General features: G+C 39.8%; 3 protein-coding genes across 3 annotated transcripts; 1 reads left to right on the top strand and 2 right to left on the bottom strand.

Moving 5' to 3' along the window:
* Positions 1-2,682: 2,682 nt before the first annotated feature.
* On the bottom strand, positions 2,683-4,691 carry LOC117247557 (tripartite motif-containing protein 16-like protein). Its single transcript, XM_033612140.2, has 5 exons — positions 4,545-4,691; positions 3,889-3,930; positions 3,746-3,808; positions 3,513-3,652; positions 2,683-3,423 (listed from the first exon to the last, which is right to left on the bottom strand). Exons 1-5 carry the CDS (start codon positions 4,594-4,596, stop codon positions 3,013-3,015), a joined length of 708 nt encoding a protein of 235 aa, XP_033468031.1. The 5' UTR covers positions 4,597-4,691; the 3' UTR covers positions 2,683-3,012.
* Positions 4,692-6,938: 2,247 nt separating this feature from the next.
* On the bottom strand, positions 6,939-13,264 carry LOC117247577 (tripartite motif-containing protein 16-like protein). The gene is made up of 5 exons (XM_033612161.2): positions 13,061-13,264; positions 10,490-10,522; positions 10,314-10,376; positions 10,065-10,207; positions 6,939-7,821 (listed from the first exon to the last, which is right to left on the bottom strand). Exons 1-5 carry the CDS (start codon positions 13,107-13,109, stop codon positions 7,393-7,395), a joined length of 717 nt encoding a protein of 238 aa, XP_033468052.2. The 5' UTR covers positions 13,110-13,264; the 3' UTR covers positions 6,939-7,392.
* Positions 13,265-22,540: 9,276 nt separating this feature from the next.
* LOC117247541 (stonustoxin subunit beta-like) lies at positions 22,541-24,291 on the top strand. Its single transcript, XM_033612123.2, has 5 exons — positions 22,541-22,656; positions 22,926-22,958; positions 23,057-23,119; positions 23,211-23,353; positions 23,435-24,291. The coding sequence occupies exons 1-5, from the start codon at positions 22,605-22,607 to the stop codon at positions 23,861-23,863; spliced, it is 720 nt and encodes a 239-aa protein (XP_033468014.2). The 5' UTR covers positions 22,541-22,604; the 3' UTR covers positions 23,864-24,291.
* The last annotated feature ends 1,312 nt before the right edge of the window (positions 24,292-25,603 follow it).

Here is a 25,603-nt window from a genome sequence, read left to right as displayed (position 1 = left end):
GACAAATATGATGAAAAAGATCATTTTTTCATCAATCATAGAAAAAGTGGTAATGTTGATGCTATGTATATTGATTAAAAAAAATCAGTATTTTTGTAATGTATTATAACATTTCAGATTATTTTGATCCTTAAAAATCCTGTCTTGATTTCCACCTATTCAAATGTTCATATTCTTTGTTTAGTTTTACTGAAATTTTTTGTGGTATTACCCCAAAATTATTCATATGCATTTTTTTTTATTTAAAGTTAAGGATCTTTCCTCGGGATCAGGTAAGGTAACACTTTACAACAAGGTACATAAAAAACAAGTAGTTCCCTCGGTCATTGTCAGTTAATTAGTTATTAACTAGGATTAGCTACTTTATCACATTTGATTGGGAGTTCCTCAAGAACATATGAAAACCATGGACAATCAATCATCACCTGTGTGCCATATTTGTATCTGTATATACTAACTGCAAAAAATCTACACTTAATATGTTTAATAATGTAAATTCTGCCACCCAGCCTGTCCTTTTATTATTATTATATCTTCCTTTTATTTTTTACTGCTTACAATAAATCAACTAACCGTTAGTTCCTCATTCATTCCTCATTAGTTACCTTACCAAATAATAATTAACTAATTATTAACTAATGATTAGCAACTGTATGACATTTGATTGGGAGTTACTCAAGAACTGACCATTAACTAACCGTTTGTAATTCATTTGTTCCTCATTAGTTCCTTAGTAACGACTTGTTTTTTGTGTACCTTATTATAATTTGTTACCTCATGTAATTTTGTAGAGGGACAAATCCCAACTATGATTTACATCACCACTTACACACACTGTTACATTTTGATGACAGTATGTGAAAAAGCATCTACTATTATAATCAGTGTACTTTATATCGTAGCTTAATAGTTGCTGGCTAACATTACTGCAGCTGGGGATGAACTTTTGCTACAGTTAAATGCTTTTGGAGCCAAGTAGCATTATCTGCCATCTATGGGCATGACTGACTAATATACAGGTTTGATGAGAAATGAGGAAACTTTAAATAAAGCTGGTGTAGAATTTAAATAATTACTTTGAGCAAAATTAAAAGTGTGCCATATATTTGTTATTAAACTTACAATAACTGGTTCTGGAGTCCCAAAAATGAGAACAGGCTGAAATATCTGGCTCTCTGGTTGCTAAATGCTCCACTATGTTGACATTTTCTTTGTTTGTCTGCTGTTTGGTGCAGAGCAGGTAGCGTACAGTGGGATTTTGGGGTTTTTAGCTGAGAACAGCCGCCTGCTGTGGCAGTGAGAGTGAATCAAAAGAGTGAAGTTGTGGCCCGACAGCCAATCAATGAACTTAAATTCACTATAAAGCTCTATAAAGCTGAGGGGAGTTGCTGATTCTAGTGATAATTATCTACTCATCACTATGAGTGACCCCTTTCACATCATCACATTGTTTCACTCATTTGATAATTATAACCACAAACCTATTAATTCTAATTCAGATCATTGTTGACCCACTTCTGGAAGAGTGCTGGCTCTACTACCCTTTGCATAAGGGTTCATATGTCTATATGTTTAATATCGTATCCCAAGTTATCTCAGCCACACATGACCTTCATTGTACAGTATTTAAGAGAAATGACAGCAGTTAAAGGGAATGACACTCATTTCTTCTTCTTGCCGCCTCTTATACTTATATGAGGTTGCGTGATGCTCTGGTCCTTCGGGAGTGTGAAAGTTCTTTGTATGACCATGTGCCCCACTTTTAGTTCACGTGAAGCTTTAGGTGTGAAGGCGTCAGGAGTTGAGGCCCATCTGTCACCGTAGGAAAGCGATCTTCAGGCTGGAGCCTCTCACATATCAAAGTGAGCCCCTTGCTCCTTCTCCTCTACTCAGCTGAAATCCAGAAGGGATCAATGCAGCGAGCACTTTGCACTGTGTGTGCAACCTTATCTGAGCAACACATAGAATCTTTTACCCATCAGGGAGCGATTACAGATGGAGAAATAAGAGCCATAAATGAGGTCAAGTGCCTTTTTTTCCATTTTGGATAGTTATCTGATGATGTAGGACAACCAGGTGCTGGAAACATCAATAAGTCCAAGCTGGCAGGAAATATTCTTCACACTTAGGTGCTTTCTGACTGAATATGTGCTTTTTCCGTATTCCCTGTCTTTCACCCCCATTTCTTGTATTTCAGTACTGTTTACCAAGTATGGCTTTCATTTGTTTGCCTCACAGTACACTCATTTAGTATTCAAACGATAGATAGATAGCCAATAGGCAGGTAGGACCAATAAGTTATATAAATAGTAAAAGAGAGCACATCTTACAAAAACAGTTGTGTTCCCTTATACAGTCATTCTGTGTTCATTGCCTGTATGGCATAGGGGATAAAGGACATCTTATATATGTTCCAACTAGTTCTTGGAACCCTAATTTGACGCCCAGGTGGGAGCAGCTCAAACTCAGAGTGTAATGGGCATGAGGGATTGGCAATTACTTTTACCTGCTTGTCCATTATTGATTCATGTATGCTCTAATGAAGGTCTGATAGACCTTAAATGTGTGAAAATCTTCTCTACGCACTGGTTATCTGTAGACAATGCGTATATCAAAGTTTAAGTTTTGACAAAATCAAACCTTTACAGTCATGAGTTGGAAAAATGACAAAGAAAATGGGAATTTTGATTAAAAAGTATATTCTTTATTTCAGATTTTTTAATGTCACAAGACACTCAACAGTCATGAATATCATAATCAGTCAATAAATATGCAATCTGATGCTATACAGTAGAGCCACACATACAAGATACAAGAAAAGAGCATCAGACAAAAAAATGTACACAAGAATCAGACAAAGAAGTACACAAAAATAAAAATATTCTTAAAGTTAGATTACCCGTGATAAAATTCTATTTAAGGTATTGTATAAGAATTACAGGAATTTGTGCCCCAGCAAACACTCAAGTGTCAAAACCTGACTAAAGCATCATTTGATCAAGCTTCAGTGATTCATTCTGGTCTCTTCAGTATTGTGCATGAGGATTCAATTCCCATCCAGAAACCTGCGAGAATCTTTTTCTCAATAGTGGTCTTAACTTTTTGCAACAGCTTAACCTCCCTCTCTGCCCCCTCACCGCTCACAGCATAAAAGCTCATAATCCCTGCAGGCTGGTCGATGTAAACTCCAATTGTGGAGCAGTACGGGACATCGTTTATGTCTTTGTTTACGCAGTTGAACCAGATCTGGTAACACGTTCCTGACCAGCACAGACCCCAGGACTCCTCGTTTTCTCCAAGGCCACTCGGCCCACAGTTTGCCCTCCTTCCTGCTCCTTCATAGGTGGCTCCAATTACCACCCACCCCGAGTACTCGACCTCCCAGTAAGCCCTCGTGTTCCAAATACCCTCTTTGCACACCACCTTTGAAGAAACGAAAAAAGAAATAAATATAAACATTTGTCCCTTTATCTGACAGCCTGTATTTGTATTTATAATACCTGATGACTCACCTGTGGGGAGTACTCATATCTCTCTGGTCTATCCAGGACAGGACAAACCTCCTGAGTTCTACGACACACCTTCGACCCGTTGTCAGAAATCCACAACATCTTGTTGGCAGTCTTGTCATCCAAAGTCAAATGGATCCAGTCTACGGGAGAAAATTAAGCAATAGCAGCTTTTAAATCCTGAAAAATATTGCTGAACATAAATGATGTCGGGGGGGAAAGGAATTTGTTCATACACTTCATGAGCTCAGCTCTGCTTGTTGGCTCTGGGATGTTCGGCACATAGATGGACACTTTTTCTGTAAGGAAAGGAACCTGGATTAATACAAACTAATGCTCACCTCAAGAAGAGTTTAAACAAATACATCAAGACCATTACCTGTATTTGTCTTCTCCTTCTTGATGGATTTAATTTTCTTCCCTAAAAAGGTGTAGAGCAAAGGTTAAACTAGATGCATACATTTCTAATATTGTAAATGTATGGAGAGTTTGACGAATTGTCATTGAACAGTTGGGGTCTTATTGTGAAAAGGTAGCATCGTCATTTCCCACTAATTGGGTTAAGGTATAATGATCCCCACTTCTACTTGAGTTTTTTATTCCAAGATATCATACTGCACATCTATGGAAAACAATCAAAAAAACACTCTATTAAAAGGTACAGCATGGACTGTAGGTAAAGCTCTTACATGACCCAAAACTCAAATTTTCGTGTGGGTGTTTTGACACGTCTCATTTGGTGTGACACCTGCCTCCTGCTTATTCCGTATAATGAGGGATTTATGGCATCTATGTAAGCACACTCACAAAATCCATAATACAGTGTTTGACAAGGCAGCTACCGCAACCCAGGAGCAGGCGGAGGCCACAATGTTTAATGAGAGTTCAGCATCATAATGTACATCTAAAGACACTTTGCTGAGGCTCATCTGGCCACATCGTCAGATACAATCAATTTGCTCATTTGAGAGGATGCCGATACATGTTTGTTACAATGCAAATGTTTTTTTGATGTAAATAAAATGTATGTAGTACCTGGTTTGTTGGTCTCTGGCAGGATTATTGCAGAACTGGGTCTAGTGGGCATCTTGAGGCTGTGCGCTTATGATCCACGTCCAGATGCTTTGAAATCCTTTCATTCATCCAAAGGTAAAAGTGTAAAGTCTTCGTCTTCCTCTTGACTTTTATACCCTAAGTGTAGATGAGGCAGGGGGGCTTGAGGTGTGTCTAAAGGAGGTGTTGAGGTCAGTGAAGCGGCTGCTCAGCAGGGGTCAAGTGGGTGTATGCACTTGACTTTGACATATGGATATAAGTGAGGCTAGTGGAGACATTTGACACCCAGGAAACTTAAGGAGTCTGTTAAGAAAAGCAAGAGGATAGCTCCGAACACAAGTGAAGGTAAGATTAAGAAACTGGCCCTGTCAGTGTTGTCAACACAAGCGGTACAGGCGGAAACAGAATCACATAAATGAAGACACCTCAGTTAAAACAGACAAAATATGTTAAAGTATGTCACAGATTTATGGCCAACACAGTCTTTCTGTTCTTAATTCCTATACCTATGCGACACCTTAGACTCGGCAGTAGAAACCAGCCAGATATTGTAAGCATTTTGGGCTCAGTCCAAAAACTGGGGGATCTGAGGGCATGCTCTCCAGGGAGAGAGCTATAGGCATTATTTTTCAAGCCATTTGAGACAATGGAATGTCTTAAAATCTGTACTTCATTTAGGGAAAACCTGACAGTTGCCAAAAAGAAAATCATCATGTAGAGCCAATGTCCTATTTTGTATCTAACCCAACAAATGCTGAGGACAATTTTGACACCTGTCACCTAAAAAGAGGTAAAATTGTCTGATAACATCGGTAAGGTGGGTGTAAACCACATTTTTTTTTTAATATACGATGCTGGAGAAGAGTCCACAGACTGAATAGGTGTGCTTAGATTGACCCTAAATAGCCCAGTCAGAATAGCTTCATGTAAACTCCGAAATTAAAAGAGACCGGCCTGATCAGGGCTGATTGGAAGGAATTTTAAATTGGTTTCAGAGGGGTGGTGTAAATCTTAGATAATCCATTCAACAGGAAAAATATTAGCATCCAATTACCATGTAATCTAATCTTTTCTCTCCAGCTGGAATAAATATATTCTTTCCACACATTTGCGCTACATGGAGGTAACATTAGGCAGTGTCGCTGGTGCGTGTGTTGTGCACGACATACAACAGCTGTTTCTACGAGCCTCCCTCTGCTGATTATGACAAAGAATCGTTCAATTTGAAAAATTATTTAGTGCTCATTGGTGCTTCAAGCTGAATTGCCGCTGGACATAACAATAATCTCATTTAGGATAGAGAAGGACTGGCAAGTACTCATTGCCTTTATTGGTTAGATTAGTTAGGGTTAGGTTAATAATGATAAGGTAAGCCAATCAGAGGCAGAGTAAGGTAGAGTATTCGGCCAACACTTCACTATCCTAGGATTCACAAATTCACTAAATGGTAGCAGTTGCCTGTATATGAGGCCTTTAGGGAACTTTAGTAAATTAAAGCATCTACTGATGCATGTGAGATGTTTAGGGGACATCTGTAATTTGTAGTTGCAGAAAATAATGTGGACTAAACTGACTGTAATCACTACTAAATTGTATTAACAACTGGAAGTACTTGTTTAATCTATTGTTTGTGTATTGAATCAAATGAATTTTCTCAATAAAGTTTAAAAACATATTCAGTTATATTTCCAGCAGATTAGATGCCTTACAACACACAGGATCACTTTGTGCAGGTCAAAAACAGTTCTGATTTAATGCATGTAAACACACAACTTATCAGATCACTATATTTAGGGCATGTAAACAGTTAAGTTCGAATCTCTAATCAGAATTACTTCAATCAGATTAACCAAATATTATCCATTTAATCACAGCTATTGTTAAATTGGAAAAAAAGAATTACATCTGATTCTGAGCCATAATAGTCTGGGCTGCTCTAACTGCAAATCAAGGCCAACAGAAGAACATTTACTCAATAAGCCTATATTAGATTTCTTTATGGAATAGCATAGTGGGATAAAAAACATGGGCATAAATTATCATCCTAATGACACAAAGTGGAAGGTATTTTAAAAGCTATAAAGATATTCTGGGCTTCTGAGAAAATATTCAGTGCCAGAGCACCAGATGACCTCAACCCCTGCCCTGCTCTGCCTCTGGTGGAAAACTGTGTCACAGAGTCAAGAGTGTTGGTATTTGTTTACATCAACTTTGTGGGCAGTATATGCTTAGAGCCTACTTTAAGGAAACTAAAATGTGATCTTAAACACCACAGTATGTCAAACAAATACCTGTTTGCTTTATTATCAGAGTACTGACAATATAATATGTATGTACAACATTGTTTATAATATCACCAAGCCAAGACAAAATGTGTCTCACTCAATGTTTTATCATTGATTTAAACATTACAGTCTGTATACATTCATACCAAACGAGGTAACCCTGTACATTCTTAGCATACAATAACAATGGAGGAATAAAAATACATGTAAATATATCAGTATAAACCTTGAGTTGTCCTGTGGTTACAGAAAAGTCCAAAAGAGCATGAGGTCAAAGGTGATTGCACTTTGTATCCCTGAAATGTACAAACCTATGTACTGTACATTTGCCTCTGAGATACTATGAGGAATATATCTCATAGGCGCTAATGTTTTACTATGATGTTATGTGTGCAGGATTTATGCAAGCTTATGGAAGATATGTTGACATGACTGTCCAGATGTTGTTAAGTTATTTTGGGTTTAAAGCTGCCATAATTGTAGCTCTACAACTAAGCTTATAATCACTAACTTTTAGATATGATATTTAATGTTGATTTAGTCCGTTATTCCTCCTGCTTTATCATCCAACACTGTGACTGTGGCCCTAACCAGAACCCTGGTATCATTTTCTGCTCAAAGGGGCACCTGACCTGCTGCACAAGTCTGACCTCCTTTCCTCCTGTGCTCTCCTCTCCCTCCTTCACCTCCTCCACACCATAGAAATTGAGGATACCAGCAGGCTGGTCAAGGTATACACCAATTGTGGTGTACTTAGGTACATCTTTAATCTCCACATTGTCGCCTTTGTGCCAGGCTTGATAACTGGAACCACACCAGCCGAGGCCCCAGGACTCCTCGTTCTCTCCCAGGCCGCAGTACCCATCGGTGTTCCTTCTCCCTGCTCGTTCGTATGCGACCCCGACCACGACCCACCCGGTGAACTCCACCTCCCAGTAGCCTCGGAAGCCCAGGATGCCTTCTTTGCAGAGAACCTTTTGGAACGTGGATGGGAATGACAATGTAATTTAGGGGTAATCCAACATAACCTGTGATTTATTACAGCTGCCACTGAGAAGAATTTTAAGCAGCGTTGCTTTCTCCGACTTGCAATGCCAAAGCAGTTGGCTCAGGTATAAATAAACCTAGGGGACATCCCTCTGGATCATAATACTGTGCTTTACAATCACATCAAACTCCACCGCCTATGGCATGGTGACAACAATTTCATGGAACTCTTACCTCATTTTCAGCCCTGTCTCTTAGAAATCATGTTTATATAAAACAAATTTAAAACAGCAAATACATTTTGAGGGAAACTTAATGCAGAGTAAATTATGTTTTCTATGAAAATAATGAGGAAATATAACGTATGTGGCAAGTCGCAAAAACACCCTGGGTGCGTTGTTTGTTGACGTTCTGGGACACCGTGTCAAGTGCTGCCTGTTACATGCATTGTCTTCTCTCAAAATTCGCTTCAGTTTTCACAGGAAATGTACTGTTTGCATACAGTCTCTCTCAAAATAAAAGCACTATATCTGTACAACACCGCAAATTAACTTTCTTTTTCTTTCAACAACTCACGCATGTGGTTTGGTTTAGGCAACAAAAGGACATGGTTAGGTATAGGAAAAAAGAACAGGGTTTGGCTTTATAATCTTATGGGACACAAACACTGCTCTCCCGGGTGAAAGTCTGTGTTTGTTGGACCCATCCAAAACCCTTTCCGCCTGCCCCACCCAGACTTTCACTGCCTTAACTTTGGTTCTTGTCCTGCCGTGTTACCCCCTGACGCTGCAGGGTGCCATTAAACTATATTAGCGACCGGCTGCATATCATGCACAGATGGCTTTATTCGTCAGTGTCTGACGCCCCAAGTCACTGCCCGTGCGCCGGATTTCGACGACTTCAGAGTCAGACTGGGTTGGAAAAAATGTTGTTACTGAAGATATCAGCAAAATATGGGGTGCCGTTTGTAAAGTGGCTCACACTGAAATTAACAGCAACATTTTGGAACATTTAGTTTCAAACGTTTAAAAAAGTGGTGTAAATTTTTTAAAGTCACTTTTTACCACATTTACAGCAATATTTGAAATATTTTAAAATCAGATTTAACATTTATATTTAGATTTAACATCTAACATTTAACATTTAGATTTAGATTTAACATTTAATATTTAGATTTAACATTTAACATTTAGATTTAGATTTAACATTTAATATTTAGATATTGTGACATTATATCTAACATATTTCAAATATTGCTGTAAATGTGGTAAAAAGTGACCTTAAAAAATTCACACCACTTTTTTAAATGTTGTTTGAAGCTAAATGTGGCAAAATGTTGCTGCTAATCAATCAACCTTTTTATTTAGACTCCAGGTCCATTAAAAAAAGACAGACAAACATACAATATTTAAAAAAGACAGTCATACCAGTGTTTCCACATAGCAGACTGGTATCGTGCAGTACTGAGGACAGGGTTAGTCAACGTCATTATAATGGCATTACAAGAACTGTTAAGTCGACATATAAATTTGAATATCAATTGTCTCAAAAGAGCATGAAATGTGATAATTTGTACTTTACAAAAAAGTTTTCTTGCACTATACCATCTTGGTTTCCCAAGCAAAATTCACAGACAATCATTATACGCAACCTGAAGTTTGCGGATGCTGGCCTTTTTAAACTTAATCCACAAGGACGCAGTATAAAAAGGGGTGCAGTAAGCCCTGAAAAGACTCACTTTAACCTTCTCTGAACACCAGGATTTCAGTGTGAGCCACTTTACAAACGGCACCCCATAGCAAAATGTCCACTGAAAATGTTTTTCAGTTTTCTGCCAAACTAGGCAACCCTAAAATACAGTATCCACTCATGGTCATTAATTACTTTTTATTTATATTAAACTGAAATCCTGACCTTAACCAATGTGCTTTTGTTGTGTTAACCTAAGACAGGAGTCTGGATGTGAACTTTGTAAGCTCACCATCCTCCCCAACCAACACCTTTCAAAGCCTATGAGGTGCATGAATGTAGTATTTCATTACCTTAAAGAAATGTCTCTGAACAGAATGTAACAAGGAAAACGTAATGAAGAAAGCAGTTTGGTAACATGCAAAAGTAATGTTTGGGAGACAGGGTTGCTCATTTTATGCCATTTTGAACATTAAGAGAAATGTATGATAAATACTGTAATTTCAGACCAAAATAATCTAACTGCACCTTCACACCGTACCTGTGGAGAATACTCATATCGCTCCGGTCTATCCAAGACGGGACAAGTTACGTCGTCAGTCATACGGGCCACTTTAGCACCTTCCTCTCCGATCCACAGCATCTTATTGGCCGTCTTGTCATCCAGGGAGAGTTTGAACCAGTCTGAAAACAACCAAACAAACACACAAACAAGTAAACAGAAAGAAATGATGATTTTTGGATCAAATTGTGAAAAGGATTTAAACAGGTGAATGAGTAAGAGTCTTACGTTTGATGAGATCAGCTCTGCATTTTGACTCGGGGATATCTGGCTCATAGGCTGGGATCTGCTCTGAGGAGTGAGTGCCAGAAGGTCAGACAAGGTCAAGGGAACTGTAGATGGATGGGATTTGTATTTGCATCTAGAGAGCATTTAAAAAGCCTTTATTAAGGTGACTGTCTTACCTGTGGGTGTGTTTCCAGATTTAGCGTTTTTTGCTGCAAAAAAACAAAACAAAACAAAAATTTGTTTTCACCAGAGCAATGCATATAAAGATCAAGATACTCAGCTGTTATATATAAACTATAGGCCGTGAAGGTATGTGTCAGGTGTGTGTCAATAGGTGATGAGGTGTAAAACGGTGTATACTTAGAAAACCATCTGCCTCTGTCAGATCATCAGCAACCGCGTGCTTCCTGGAGCCAACGGTTGACTCATGCCACGCAGTTGGAATTAACAAGACACCTCACATACTGCGGTTGGCTTCAGCCACGCCGGAGTGCAGTGTGACGTTCAGAGCAGTTTATGAGATAAGAAGGGACATGATCTGCTCGCATGAATCGAATAAGCAGGGGATGTAGGTTCAGCATTTGTTTATTGAGGTAAATAAACGACCAGGAGTTAAATCGAAATTTTGCACGAGTTCATGTGAGGATAATGAATTGTAACACGTGCTTCATTCCTAAACTTAATAATGTCCCTTTAATGAAAGGGGCTTATGTTACAGACAGGAAATAATTACGTCTGCTAGCAAATTAAAGTTGATTACAGCCAGCAGTATTGTGTCATAACTTTCCTTGAAGTAATAATTGATAATTATAGTTGCATAACATGCATTAGCCCTGATGCCAATTCTGTAACTAATACTCATGTGTAAGCATGCAGTCTCCAGTTTGCTAAGGACAGGGATTATGAGGAGGGGACACTTAATCCCCGCAGTGTTACGAAGTCAGCGTTGACTAGCATAAATAATGTGTTGTATTTATATCAACAAGCAATATCATCTGCAAAATAAACTACCCAGTTTGTTCACACATCATCATCATCATCATCATCATCGTCTGAGAACATTAATGAAGTTTATTTTTGCAAGCAGAAAAAATTGCTAGGTGTGAATTCTAGGAAAATGGATTAACTCATGACATTGCAGGTTTTTTATGGTATTGTGAATGTTTAAATTGAGGCTCTGCATGAATCTACTTGTTATCCATATCTTTAACCCTAACCCTAACCCCAACACCTTACACTACCTCCTAACCAGCAGCATCAAGACCACCACAACCCTACCCTAACCCAACATCACCATCCAATAACACCCCTACCATAACCACAGATTCTACCAGGACAGTCACCACCCACTCAAACATAAAATTGGACAAGCCTCTTCCTCGGTCCTCAGGTCCAACTGTCTACCCTTTGCTTGGGGTTTGAACCCTAGTCCTCTGAGCGAAGGTGCAAACTTTTCCACATCACCAATCCTCGTCCTCTATGGCACACACCAGATCAGCCAGCCAGTGCAGCCTAATTGAAACCCAGACCCTAGCCCTAACCCTGACTACCCCCTAACCAGCAGCATTAAGATGTCAGTATTGACGGACATAAGCAATGTATTTTATTTAATTCAATAAGCGACATCATTTCCAAAATAAACACCATCTCAGAGAGCTTGTGAAGTTTATCTTGGGAAGCAAAAAAAATAATTTAATCACAACCAGTTTTGAATGGCACTGTTAAAGCTGAGGTGCAGGATTCAAGGTGAAGCCCCGCATGCATCTACTTGTCATCGTTATCCACATTTTTCAAACTTAACGGTTATTTTTATGCCGCTCAGTATGCGTGTCACGTCTCAATGAGCTCATATTTATCTGTCTGTCGAGAGGAGGCCCGGGGGAGACCGTGTGAGAATGTTAAGCCACCTGTCTGTATATAGCACAAGGTGATGAAAAAATAAGTGCTTTGTCAGGGCCTCATTACAACATGAGACCATACAAAAACATTTAAGCTTAAAAGGAGCCTTGAGCCCCCTCTGTCGCAGTCTGTACAGGGGTTCATTAGTCAAGCGACGGGAGTTTGAATCAATGTTTTTGATTATGTGCGATTAACTATTCACTGCGTCTGTTTCGATAGTGATACTGTCAAATTTAAGGAAGTACTTTTTGGATTCCCATCATTAAAAAGCTAACAATTCTACTATTTTCAACAACAGCGACTGCAAACTAGCTGCAAGACTCTTATGTTACAGGTCCTTGTGTGTCCATTTTCCTTGGCTGACATCGATAAGTTACAATCCTGCTGACTGTCACCCGTTTTCACGACTGGTGTTTTACCATGCAGACAGCTTTTTAACGCATACGGCATGCTAAATCTTTTTTAATGGAGATGATGTTGACACTTGAGAACCTTTGCTCCCCCGCAGTAAAACCATTATACGCCCCTCATAGCAACAAGCGTGAAATCAGCCAGTGAAATATTGCGCTTTCCACGCAGACATTAACTCTAGTGACCCATTCACTCTGGATCTGCCTCGGAGGATGATAAAAAAAACTGCTGCAGACACACAGTGGGGTTGTTAAATCAGTACATTTAAAGCATTGCTGATAATGATTTCTGCATTACATCCACCAACAAGTTTATGCTGCGATGATATTTAAAGGCCGAATTTGAAAGAAAAGGAGAAAATATTTGTGTTGAAAAAAATTAACATCTGCTGTACGTAATGATTTTAAATGGTGTGAAATGCAGACTATAAAGTTCACCTTTATCCGACATCCGGGGGTTAGAAATGATTCTGGTGGTGGCGGGCATCTCGATTTGGAGGCTTTAAGCTGCTGCGATGAGCCTGTCTCAGCCCTGATGTCACTGGTCTCTCTGAGTATGATGAGTCTCTGTTGGCTTCACTGTGTGACAGCTTAATACCACTCTTATATACCTTTAATGCAGGACAGAGGTGAAGGGATGAAGGCCAGTGGTGTGGACAAGAGTGTGAGGTCAAACTTTCCGATAGAAAGGCAGGGGGAGGCCGGAGGCTTGTAACTGGAGCTGTGTTTGTATGTTTTACATACAAACACAGCTCCAGCTGCCGACTTTATATCCCCACCACTGACCTCTGAGCATTGCACAGTGACAGCACTGATCCATTGATGGTGGATGTGGTGATTTGTGTATGCAAACACAGATATGTACACAGACACACACAAATACTGAGTGTGCAGCTTCATAGATTTAAATCTGCATAGGAGAGTTTCTGGTGTTGGATGTCCAACAGGTGCAATATTGAACAAGTATGAATATAATACTGTAATAGAGTATTTTCAATGTGATGTGGTAACATGTTAATACTTCTCTTGCAGTGACATTTTTAAAGCCTGAATTTACCTATTTCTCCTGTTCTTACATTGAAGAAGATTTTAATAAACAATTACAAATTTGAATCTCTGTGGGATATAGTGCCATCTGGTGGTGAGGATTGTAGATTCCAACCAGCTGAAATTTCTCCAGGTTAGAATTCCTTCTGTGGTCATTGTTCAGGAGTTTTTACCAAGAGCCATATTATCCACAGAGGTGCCTCCTCTCTAAAAATAAATGGACACAGTGATTTTAACAAGTAAAAATACAGAAAAAAGCAGTTTTACCAACCCGGAAGTTGTCGAAAACCGGCATCAGACACTGACTTAACAGAATGTGGTAGGACAACAACGAAAGGTAAGCGGGTTGGCGCTTTCACCCGGGAAGCTGGCGTTCGCTTCCCGTGAGATTGTAAAGTCAAACCCTGTTATTTTTTCCTAAACCCAACCACATGCTTTTGTTGCCTAAGCCCAACCATATGCGTGTGTTGGCAAATGTTAACCATGTGTGTTGTTAAAGGAAAAAACGTTCATGGTGTTGTACCGACACAGTGCGTTTTGTAAGCGAGTGTACGTAACGTTAAATGTCCTGTGAAAACGGATGTGCATTTTATAAAAAAAAAAAAAAAAAAAGACAATACATGTAACAGTCTGAAATTGACATGGACTTCCAGAATGTCCCAACCAACACACCCAGGGAACCTTGCACATCAAATGTCAACGTGGAAAGCCCATGACCAAACGTTAATATGTGACAAGGTTGGAATGAGAATGTGTTGGTTTGACATTACAGATCAGTGTTTTTTCCAACACTGTTTAGCATTTTGGAGATGGGCCACTAGCCTAGCACCTGCTAATGTTTGCTCACCATTTTTCCCCGATAACTTAGCCAGATTATCAGCAGAGGTCTTGTCCTCTCCAGAAAATAAATACATAAATAAATACAAAAAATAAATAAATTGGACTAACACTAATTAAAGCAGTTTTATGTTGAGACAATACTGTTTTTCTGACACTCATTGTGGAGGGGCTGATAACGGAGGTACCTGGCACAAAATCGCAGAAACAGAAATGGCTCTATCTAAAGCCAGTGTTTGGTTTGTCCATTCTAGGCAACTGTAGAAACATGGCAGTGCAAAATGGCAGATGCTGTGGACAAGGACTCGCTCCCCATATAGATATAAAGGGGTCATTTTAAGGTAATGATTACACAACGATTCTAATTTTCAGGTGATACACTAAAGAAAATGTACTTATTATATCAAATTCACTTTCTGCCAGTATATCTCCATAAATCCTACACACTGGACCTTTACAAATGTGTGAAAAATATTAATATTACCATCATTTTTTGTCAAGCTGTGTTGATATACAGCTGTATAAATATCTTGAGATTATATGATGTTTCATTATAGTTTAGCTTTAACTAAACTCATGTAGTAACAAGAAGTTTTGTTTCCTTTATATTAAAATAAACAACAAAAAACAAAGAATTTGAAATCACCACTGTATCATTTAAGTGACCACATTCACATTTTAACTTTAAAACAAAATACATAACCCTAATCTCACAGTAAAACATACATTTATATACTTGTGTGCATTTGTATGATACAAAATTCAATTAATTGGTCATAAAAAACAAAGGACATTGGCATTATAATGTTCTAGGCAGATAACATCTAATAATCATATAGTGAAAAATATTTCTGGCCCACAACAAGCCAAGTCCTAATATATATATAACCCAGTATAACCTGACTGTTATAACTTAATAACCTAAGAAGACTGTGAGTCACTTGACTTGAGGTATCTCAGTTCATCATACCAGGCTTTGTAATGCTCTTGACCTGCATTATCACATCCACTATTTACCACCACAAGTGCCTTTATACACATGGCCCGGGTTAAAACAAAAAGCATGTTGCTGTTCGTAAACCCTTCCCAAAGATATGCGCTCCACTGCAAACTGTGTGTCTCAGGTGTTTACTGCTTCGGCACCCTGCCAAACCTCCAGTCAAGGCTGTCCCGTCCTTCTTGTGTTCCTGCCTGCCCAAGCAGATGACTGACTGGTGCAATGATTGCGGGGCAACTGACATACTAAACACTACATACCGCAGCTATGCTGACGGAACTGTCCCAGACCGCCCAATAGGATTTATTGAAAATAAAAGAAGGGGGAGCGTGGGTGCCTCTTTGCGTGTGTCTATCTGAGTTCTTCTGATCTCCGCTCTCATGGGACGATATGAAACCAGGGGCAACAGACTCTCAAAACACTGCTGACAGAGAAGTGATCTCTGCCATAAAGGTCACAACTGAGCCGTGACCCTGTTCAGTGGCTGCTCTGCATGGTCAAGGCCATAGCTTCAGTTTTTAGCCTCCCAGAGAATCCGTAGGTCTGAATGTCTTTAACAAAGGAAAATTGCAGCCTCAAACTTGGACTACTTTCCATAATGTCCCCCAACTTCTATTCGACTAACACCACGTTTACACATAGCCGGGTATTTAGAGAAACGAATATTCCCCTCCCTCCGTTTTCAATAATAACATCGTGCACACAACATCGTTCTCAAAAATGTTGTCATTTACATGAACCCGGATAAATACGCCATCGAGCGCCGTCATAACTATGCCAAACCTATGGGCGGCAGTGTAGGGAGAAGGATGAAGCCATGCAAGCCAATCAGAATCCTCAGAATCGACAACAACAACAACAACAACAACGAATAAGATGCGCGACTTCCTGTTCCTTTCAAAAGGGTAAACATGGCGAGAGGTTCGTTTATGTGGACTGACAGTGAAGTGGAGCTACTCCTAAATGTCGCTTTAAACGCCGGATTTCCACTGGATGCGTGTCCGTTGCGGAACGGCAGCGCTGGTTATCCGCAGCGTGCTCCGCCGTCCGTCAATACCCACCGGCTGCGTTTGCTGTGCGGTGCGGTGCAGCTCCGGCGGAAGACATCTCGGTGCACTGCCATGATTAATATCTCCTCGTCCATGGTGTCAACGGGGTGAAATGACATCTGAAAACCTCTGACCTGTTGACTTCAGGCCTGCCTCTGCCCATTATGTAGTTTTCAAGGTGTAGTGCAGGGAAATATGATCCGCCGTGAACACTGTGTATTTTATTTTGAAAATTAACCGGATGTTTTATTTTGTTTGTGTGCACGACTTCCTGTCCCGCACGATCTGCTCTGTGCTGAATTGCTGCGTTGTGCTCCAGCGTCGGCAAAAATAGAAGTCCTGCGTGTCTGTTGCTCTGGAGTGCCAGAGCTGAGACAGAGCTGGAACGCAGCACAGCTGCAGCCGGTGGAAACACACACATTGACTAGAATTGAATCCTGTCGGCTGCTGTGCCAGAGCGGAGACGCAACCAACACGCATCTGGTGGAAAAAGGCCGTAACAAAGCGTTTGCACAAACATAAAAATGAGTACCACCTTAACAGCATCCATGATCAGTAGCCAAACAAAGTGTAAACATAGGTCGCTCACATGACGTCAAGCATTTGCTGGCGCATGCTGTGACGTTTCAGAACCTAAAACCCCGTTTCACTCAGTTTAGACGGCAACACATAAACGGCGTTTTCAGAAATCTCCACTTTGACCGGAGTTTTTACAAATGATCGTTTTCCGTGAAAACAACTCACGAAAATATGTGCGTTTTTCCAACGTGTAAACGGGGTATCAGTTTTTAAATTGTAAATCGATCACAAAACAGGCACTTTTTACTGAACATGCAAAATTTGACACCTTCAGGCCTCCTTAAAAATAATTGAAAAACAGACTTGGATAAACCAATGTCAAGGGAAACTGTACACCGTCTGCACTGGCCTGAAGTTCGACTCTATAAGATCAAAGCCTACATAGATCCATGAATAGATTACTTGGCAGGCCTACTGGGCACAGGCCCAAGTGCCTTAGGTGCCAGAGGCTGTCTGGTCACCTGCAAAATGGCATTCAAATTAACACATCAAACCTCAAAGAGACACAGAAGGACCACAAAAAGATGCAACAGAACTACAAAGAGACACAAAACCACTCAAAGACATGTAAAGGGACTAGAAAAAGACACGAAAGAACCAAAAAAAAACAAATATACCTCAAAAAGACACAAAATGACGACAAAGAGACACAAAACCACAAACAGGTTCATAGCAACTACAAGAGATGCAAAACAAACAAACGAGGCAAAACCACCACAAAGTCTGTGTCTTGCTGCTATGTAGGAGAAGTGGTAAAGGGCCTTTTGTGTATGTGTGTCCAGGGGCCCATTGTCTCACGAGGGAAGTCATGCACCATCTTAAGCAGGAGATGATACGATATACTGTCACAGGGTGTACTTGGAAAGTTCATACCATTTGACAGCTTCATTTAGCCTTTGTGAGGATTTGGAAACTTACAACATGACAATGACACCAATTCTACCATCATTTCAATTTATGTGAGTTTATTTTTCTTTTGTGGACACAAAAAAATTAAGGGAACACTTATTTGTCAGTGTAACACCAAGCCAGTTAAACTTCAGGGATATCAGAGGCCGCTTACACGTACATGGTGATTTTGATAAACGGAGACATCTTCCTTCGTTTGTGCCCTTCGTTTACACGCAAACGGAGATTTCTCCTCTGAAAACGAGTCTTTCTAAAAACTCCGGCCAGAGTGGAGATTTTGGAAAACTCCGGTTGCGCGTTTGCATGTAAACTGAGGTAAACGGAGATAAACGGAGTTAGAGGCAGCCGACGTCACAGTATGCGCCGGAACTTGCGCCTGTGTAAAAAGTGCAACCTATGTTGCTATGGTGACAATGGATACATGGAAGGCTTGAGCTTCTCGTTACACTGCCACCTACAGGTTTGGCATGCTCTTGTGTATATATACACGGGTAAGTGTAAACGAAGATCTTTTTGAAAACGGAGACGGTGAAATGTCCATTTATGAAAATAGCCGGCAACGTGTAAACAGCGTCTCAGTCTGTCCATGCAGGAGGCACAAGTGATTGTGAATCAGTTTCACCTGCTTTGGTGCAAACAAGAGTGGCAACAGGTGCAGTGGAGAAGCATCAACACAGCAGCAGGATCTTGCACCTGTGTACAATGTGAAGAAGCACAATAAAAAAGACCTTGATAAAAATCACTAAGGGTGGAACTATGTCTTGATAGAATGTACCAATATTCTTCTTCTAAATGGTCTCAACACAGCATTCAAAATCCAAATGCAAGCTCAACAAGATTAACACTGATGAGTTGCATATGAATGATCAACCTTTCCAAGCACAGTAAATGCCTACAGGACAGTTTATTGCAGTATATATTTAACAGAGAAGCATTTTAATCCTGCAGTGTATAAACATGGACATTAAGGACCACAAAAGACGACAGAGAAGATATGGAAGCCCATTTCTGCCAATGTGATGAAAAGATGATCACAGAGTGAGAACCTTTCTCAAAATAATGACTTAATATCTCAAAATAAGAAGAAACGACACTAAGTCGTTATGTTAAGTAAAAAAAATATTAACTCATTTTGAGATGCTAAGTCATAATTTTGAGATAAGTTATTCTTTTAAGAAAGTTTTTCATTATTTTAAGATAAAGTGACATGCAAAAGTCTGGGCACCCCTGGTCAAAATTTCATTTACTGTGAATAGTTAAGTAAGGCCCAATCCCAATACCCCCCCTTGTCCTTGTATGTTCACACATACGTAACTATTTTAAACAGGAAGCTGCGAGCCATCTACATTTCCAACCAGCATCTACAGTGGAGTCTCATTCATCCTAACGTTACCGATCGCGTTTGCCGCATTCATCATGCTTTGTTTGATGAACGACAGACGACAGGGGCTTCTGCTAGCCAGCTAGCTAGCTAATCAGCTAACATCATGAGGTATAGTTATACTAGCTGGTGTGTTATCGTAATGTGAAAAGTCTGACAATTTTGCAGAACAGGACAGATGACAGACGCCAGATAGTGCGAGCTAGCTAGCTAGCTAACAAGCAACCTGACGATGGTAACGTTAGCTATGTATGAACTTTTTTCCCCATCTCTTGCTCGGTGGTAGCCATGGTGAGGTCAACCCCTCGCTGGCAAGTCAGCATCTGAAATGCCTCGCTCCGAAGGGCTAGTTTCATACCCACTACTGTTATGCCCCCTACCCCTACACACAAAAAGGAATTTGGACACCACTACCTCTCACGGGAACGCGCAAATGTAGGGGTAGGGCCAAGGGGTAGGGCTAAGGGGGGGGGGGGGGGGGGTAGGGTACTGGGACAGGCCCTAAGTAGAGGATGAACTGATTTCCAAAAGACAAAAAGTTAAAGATGACACATTTCTTCTTTTCCAGTTTAAAAAAAAAAACAAAAAGGAAAAAGGGCCTAATGCAAAAGTTTGGGCACCTTGCATTGTCAGTGCTTAGTAGCGCCCCCTTTGGCAAGTATCACAGCTTCCAAACACTTATTGTAACCAGCTAAGAGTCTTTCAGTTCTTGTGTTGTGGATTTTTACCCATTCTTCCTGCAAAAGGCTTCTGTGAGATTCTTTGGCCATCTTGCATACGCTGCTCTTTTGGTCTATCCACAAATTTTAAATTATGTTTAGGTTAAGGGACTGTGGGGGTCATGGCAAAACCTTCAGCTTGCACCTCTTGAGGTAGTCCATTGTTGATTTCAAGTGTGTTTAGGATCATAGTCCTGTTGTAGAAGCTGTCCTCTCTTCATCTCCAGCTTTTCACAGATGGTGTGATGTTTGCTTCCACGATTTGCTGGAATATAATTGAATCCATTCTTCCCTCTACATGTGAAATGTTTCCCATGCCACTGACTGTAACACAAGCCCAAAGCATGATCGATCCACCTCCATGTTTAACAATTGGGCAGGTGTTCTTTTCAGGAAATTCTGCAGCCTTTTTTGTCCAAACATACCTTTGCTTATTGCACCTAATACATTCTATTTTAACCTCATCAGTCCACAGGACTTGTTTCCAAAAAGCATCATGCTTGTTTAGATGTTGCTTTGCAAACTTCTGATGCTGGTGAGGACACAAGGGTTTTCTTCTAATGACTCTTCCATGAAGGTCATATTTGTGCAGGTGTCGCTGCACAGTAGAACAGTGCACCACCACTCCACAGTCTGTGAAATCTTCCTGCAGGTCTTTTGCTGTCAAACGATGATTTAGATTTGCCTTTCCTCCACAGTTCCTGTTAACTGTCATTTCTCAATTAAATCACAAACTGAGGAAACAGCTACATGAAAACACTTTGCTATCTTCTTACAGCCTTCTCCTGCTTTGTGGCCATCAGTTATTTTAGTTTTCAGAGTGCTGCACAGCTGTTAAGATGAGCCCATGTCTGCTGATTGTTGGAACAAGGTGTCAGGAGTATTTATAAAGCTTTGAAATTTACATCATCTGGCCTTTCCTAGTAATGACTGTGAACAAGCCATAGCCCTAACAGGTTAATTATAGTCTGAGACCCTGTGAAAAGTTGTCTGAGAGCTCAAATGTCTTGGGGTGCCCAGACTTTTGCATGGTGCTCCTTTTCTTTTTTTCTCCATTCTAAAATTGTGCAAAACAAAAATAATACTCTAATCTTGCTTAAAAGGTCTAATAAAAGGTTTCATCTTTAACTCCATGCCTTTTGGAGATCACTTAACTATTCATAGTAAACAAAACTGTGACCAAGGGTTCCCAAACTTTTGCATGCCACTGTGCTAAGTCATTGTTTGGTGATATTACAGCCCTGTCTCCCAGAAATTACAATGATATACAACTAATTTGAAACTGAACATTTTGAGGAAAACGTAATGACAACAAATTACATTTTCTATTAACATAAAGAGGAAATGCTGATTAACCTACCTGGCAAGTTGCAAAAATGTGGATCATGAACGAATCAGCCAAATCTTCACTAACAAAGCATTTCAGTCATAAATAAAATGTATCAACATACTTTAGAAATAAGCAAAAATGTTTAATGACAACCAATTTCATTCTTTTCTTGCCAAAATAGGCAACACTACAGCATTATTATTTTAATATTTATTATTTTTTATTATCATTATTATTATTTTTTTATATTTAACCAAAATCATGTTTTCCGCACCTTAATCAAGCTCTTTTTTGTTGCCTAAACCTAAGACAGAAGTTTTTGTCCCAAGGTTCTGCATTTTGTACGCCTGCCATCCTTTCCAGCCACCTCCTTCTGATTCGAACACGGTAAATGAATGTAGAGTTTCATAACCTGAACATAATCCAAACAGCGATCATGTTGCAACAACAACACAATTATGACAGCAATTTAGTAAGATACAAACAAAATTTCTAGGAGTCACTATTTTCAGATACTGAGTCATTTTTTCAATAAAGTTTGTCATTTCAATGACTTGCAGGATCTTTATTAGCCATTACATTGGCTGAAATAGGCTGCCATACATATAGATACATTATATCTTTACCTTGAGGTGCTCTTCTCTCAAAGTATCAGAGATGAACTCCAAATGAAACTCCATTGACCCAGGCTTCTCTTCTCTCCATCATCACAGCTCTCAGAGTGCTGTCAAGCTGTTCTTCCAGTCGTAACCCACCCCTCTGTTCTGTACAGTATGGCCACATTCCCATTCAGGTATCAACTTCCAAGACATGTGTTTGATTACAAAGAGATGACAGGGCAATTGTAAAAGTAAATCCAGAACTGTACAGATAGACATGGGTCAGCAGGTCATGTGTTGGCGCTGACCTGAATATCCTGATTTGGCAGGCTCCATGACACGCCCATTAGTGAGCTCATTATCTCCACATACCTTACCAAAATCTCTCTCTAGGAGCCCCAGGGGGGGCCCCCCAAAACCTTTAATACCCGCTTTCCTGAGGGTATATAAAGAAGTCGTTTGCATCGTTGCAGCAGTACGCCGCTGACAGACGCCAACATTAAGGAAACCTCAACAGAGCAAGAAGCAAATAAAGATGCCAACCAGTGCTCCCAATATGAGGATCATGCCGACAAACGGCAGGCCTGGTGAGTGAACTGACTGACTAGTCCTTTGCAGGTAATGCATGAAAGGTTTCATTAGCCACAGGTAGAAATTTGTTTTGGAAAGTTTATCTGGAGATCTTTCTTGAAGCAGATTGGATTTTAATTTGTTTGAAGATTAGAGCAGAGTGGTTAATTTTGAAAGTTTGAGGACATTCTGAGCAGATTTTGTGAATTGCTAGTATGCTGTTTTCTTACAATGAAGCCAAAGTATCCAATGAGTAATGCTTGTCATGCTTCTGCTATACTTACAGGGATAAAATGTAAAGGTCCGGCTCCTTCAACAGGTAAGATTTTAAAGTAAACCATAAAAAAACAACTCTTTTTGAACTGTATCATTTAAAAATCATCTAACACCGACAATGTGACCTTTCTGTTCTCTTAGAAAACATCCCAAAGTACGAACCCAACATCCCTGAGCCCTCATGCAGAGCTGATCTTCTCAAACGTAAGAACAATCATTTAAAAACCTATTTCCTCACTTTCAGAGTATGTAGTTTCTTGACTTTCATGGCTGCACATTTTTTGACATCCCACAGACGCGATCAAACTTTCCCTGGATGACAAGACAGCCAATAAAATGCTGTGGATCACAGAGGGTGGATCCAAGGTGTCCCGCATGACTGATGATGTAACTTGCCCCGTCCTGGATAGACCAGAGAGATATGAGCATGCCCCCCAGGTAGGTTTTAAATAACAGTCAGAAAAACAGATGTTAAGTAAATTTCCCAAAGCTGAGCTAATTTTCATCCTCCTCTTTAAGGTTCTTTGCAAAGAAGGCATCATGGGTTTCAGAGCTTACTGGGAAATGACATATACAGGATGGGTGGTGGCCGGAGTCGCCTATGAAGGAGCAGGGAGGAGGGGAAGCGACGGACAGTGCGGGCTGGGAGAGAACGAACATTCCTGGGGTCTCGGCTGGGGGGGATCCCACTACCAGCTGTGGTTCAACGGCATTAACACAGAAATCTGGGATGTGCCCCAGTGCTCCACCATTGGGGTTTACCTCGATTATCCTGCTGGTGTCTTGAATTTTTATACAGTTGAAGAAGTGAAGGAGGGAGAGGGGAGCGACGCCACAAAGGAGGTCAGACTGCTGCAGCGGATTAAGAGCTCCTTCAAAGGGAAGATGCTGCCAGGTTTCTGGGTGGGACAGAAGTCGTCATGTGTCTTGGTTAAACCAGAGGAGTGAAGTTGAGAGAGTGTTTTTCATTTACATTTTCCAACATTTCCAACTTCATATCTAAACCTGAAATATGTTTATCGACAATGCATATTTTGGGATGATGCAAGAAAAACTATTCAAAAATCAAAATCTCTGTATATAGAAGCACTTTTGTTTCAGTGTTTGTCCATCATTTATTTGTTAAGTCTATCTAAAGTCATTGTTAAATATTGTTTTGAGGTGTCATTTCTATATTTATATACATGTTGTAGCATTGTGTGTGTATATTCTGGTGTCATGGATGTTATCTGTACTTGATAGATTTAATATATATCATTTTGTGTGACTTTAAATAAAATAAAAACACTGAATATCATCACACATTATAAAGCTGTGACTACTTTGTGCATTATAATTGTCAACAGCTGATAATAAAGGATATAAGATCAAATCTATTGTTGCTTCCTGTCTTGTTATTTTGAGCCAGTTCATTACACAACTTTAATTTCTAGATATCTCCATTGTATACATTAATATGTAGATTCAAGGTGATTTGATTTACAAAACACCTGTCAGAATAAACCATGAAATCTCATTGTATATAAATAAATATTCATACAAATTAGCACATGCACTTAATAATCCAGAGTATCTCAACATCTGCAAACTTTTTAGGCTTTCAGCAGCTATAAGACATTTGGGATTGGGATCTACAATTACAACATCCCAAATATATCATACAAGAGAAAATGTATTACTGGTGCAAAGCTGCCCTTCTGGAAGCTGCTATATTTAAGAAAAAAAAAAGATAAAGAAACTGAATGACAGCCAAGTTTCCATGCTAAATATTGAAAAGATTTTTTTTCCCTGCAAAGCTCCATTGCTTTGTGTTATGCACAGGCGATAAGTCATGTTTTATAAATATAAGCTTACAGCACGGGAAAATGAATCCATCACTGTCACGGTAAGCATTTCGAACTGTACCATACCTTCAGCTGCTCTGGATCTTTCATTCTTCACCTTCCCGCTGAGCAGGGGGTCCAGAGGCTTAGGCTGTCGACATGAAAGCAGATCCTGTGAAGCAATAAACAAGATCATGTGTGTGCACACATAGAAGGCCGGTGAGGGGGGAGTTGATGAAAGGTACAGTGAGACAGGAGATGAAGGACTAACCTCAATGCTGAATTCAGATTCTTTTTTTTCCCCCCCGTCATGTTAAAGAGATCAGGAAGACAGTTTTCCACAGTGAAGGGGACACAGCTTAACTGTACAGGGGACAGAGTGAATAGTAACTGCAAAATGCAAACACATTTTATATAGGTATGATATTGCACTCAGTGAGAGGAAATTCTGTCTCCAGTCAAATGACTTCTTCAGGATGTTACACCTTGTGATGATGGCAGCCTGACAGTCTCCCCAGTGATGTGCAATGATATTTGTTAGCATTTTGCCAACAGCAACCACACTGATATCATCACCATGCTTATTGGAAATAATTAATACAGCCATCATGCAGCATAGACTCAAATAACACAACAAAGAGAGCATTGCAGAAGACACTTTTACTGCCAACATAATACTCAGGCATGATTTTGAGTTTTAAAACTATTTCATATTTCACACAAAACAAAGGAAAACATTAAAGCACTTCTTTCAATCCTATGCTTCATGATGTGACTCCCACCAAAATTATATTATTCTATTTATTTATTTATCTATTTATTGTTGGTGACAAGACTGCAGTTGCAGGGTGGGAGTCACTGCCCT

This window comes from Epinephelus lanceolatus, chromosome 21 (genome assembly GCF_041903045.1).
Source record: "Epinephelus lanceolatus isolate andai-2023 chromosome 21, ASM4190304v1, whole genome shotgun sequence".
NCBI lineage: Eukaryota > Metazoa > Chordata > Actinopteri > Perciformes > Serranidae > Epinephelus > Epinephelus lanceolatus.
Note: the sequence above shows the minus strand (reverse complement) of the source record. Positions and strands in the feature narration are given on the sequence as shown.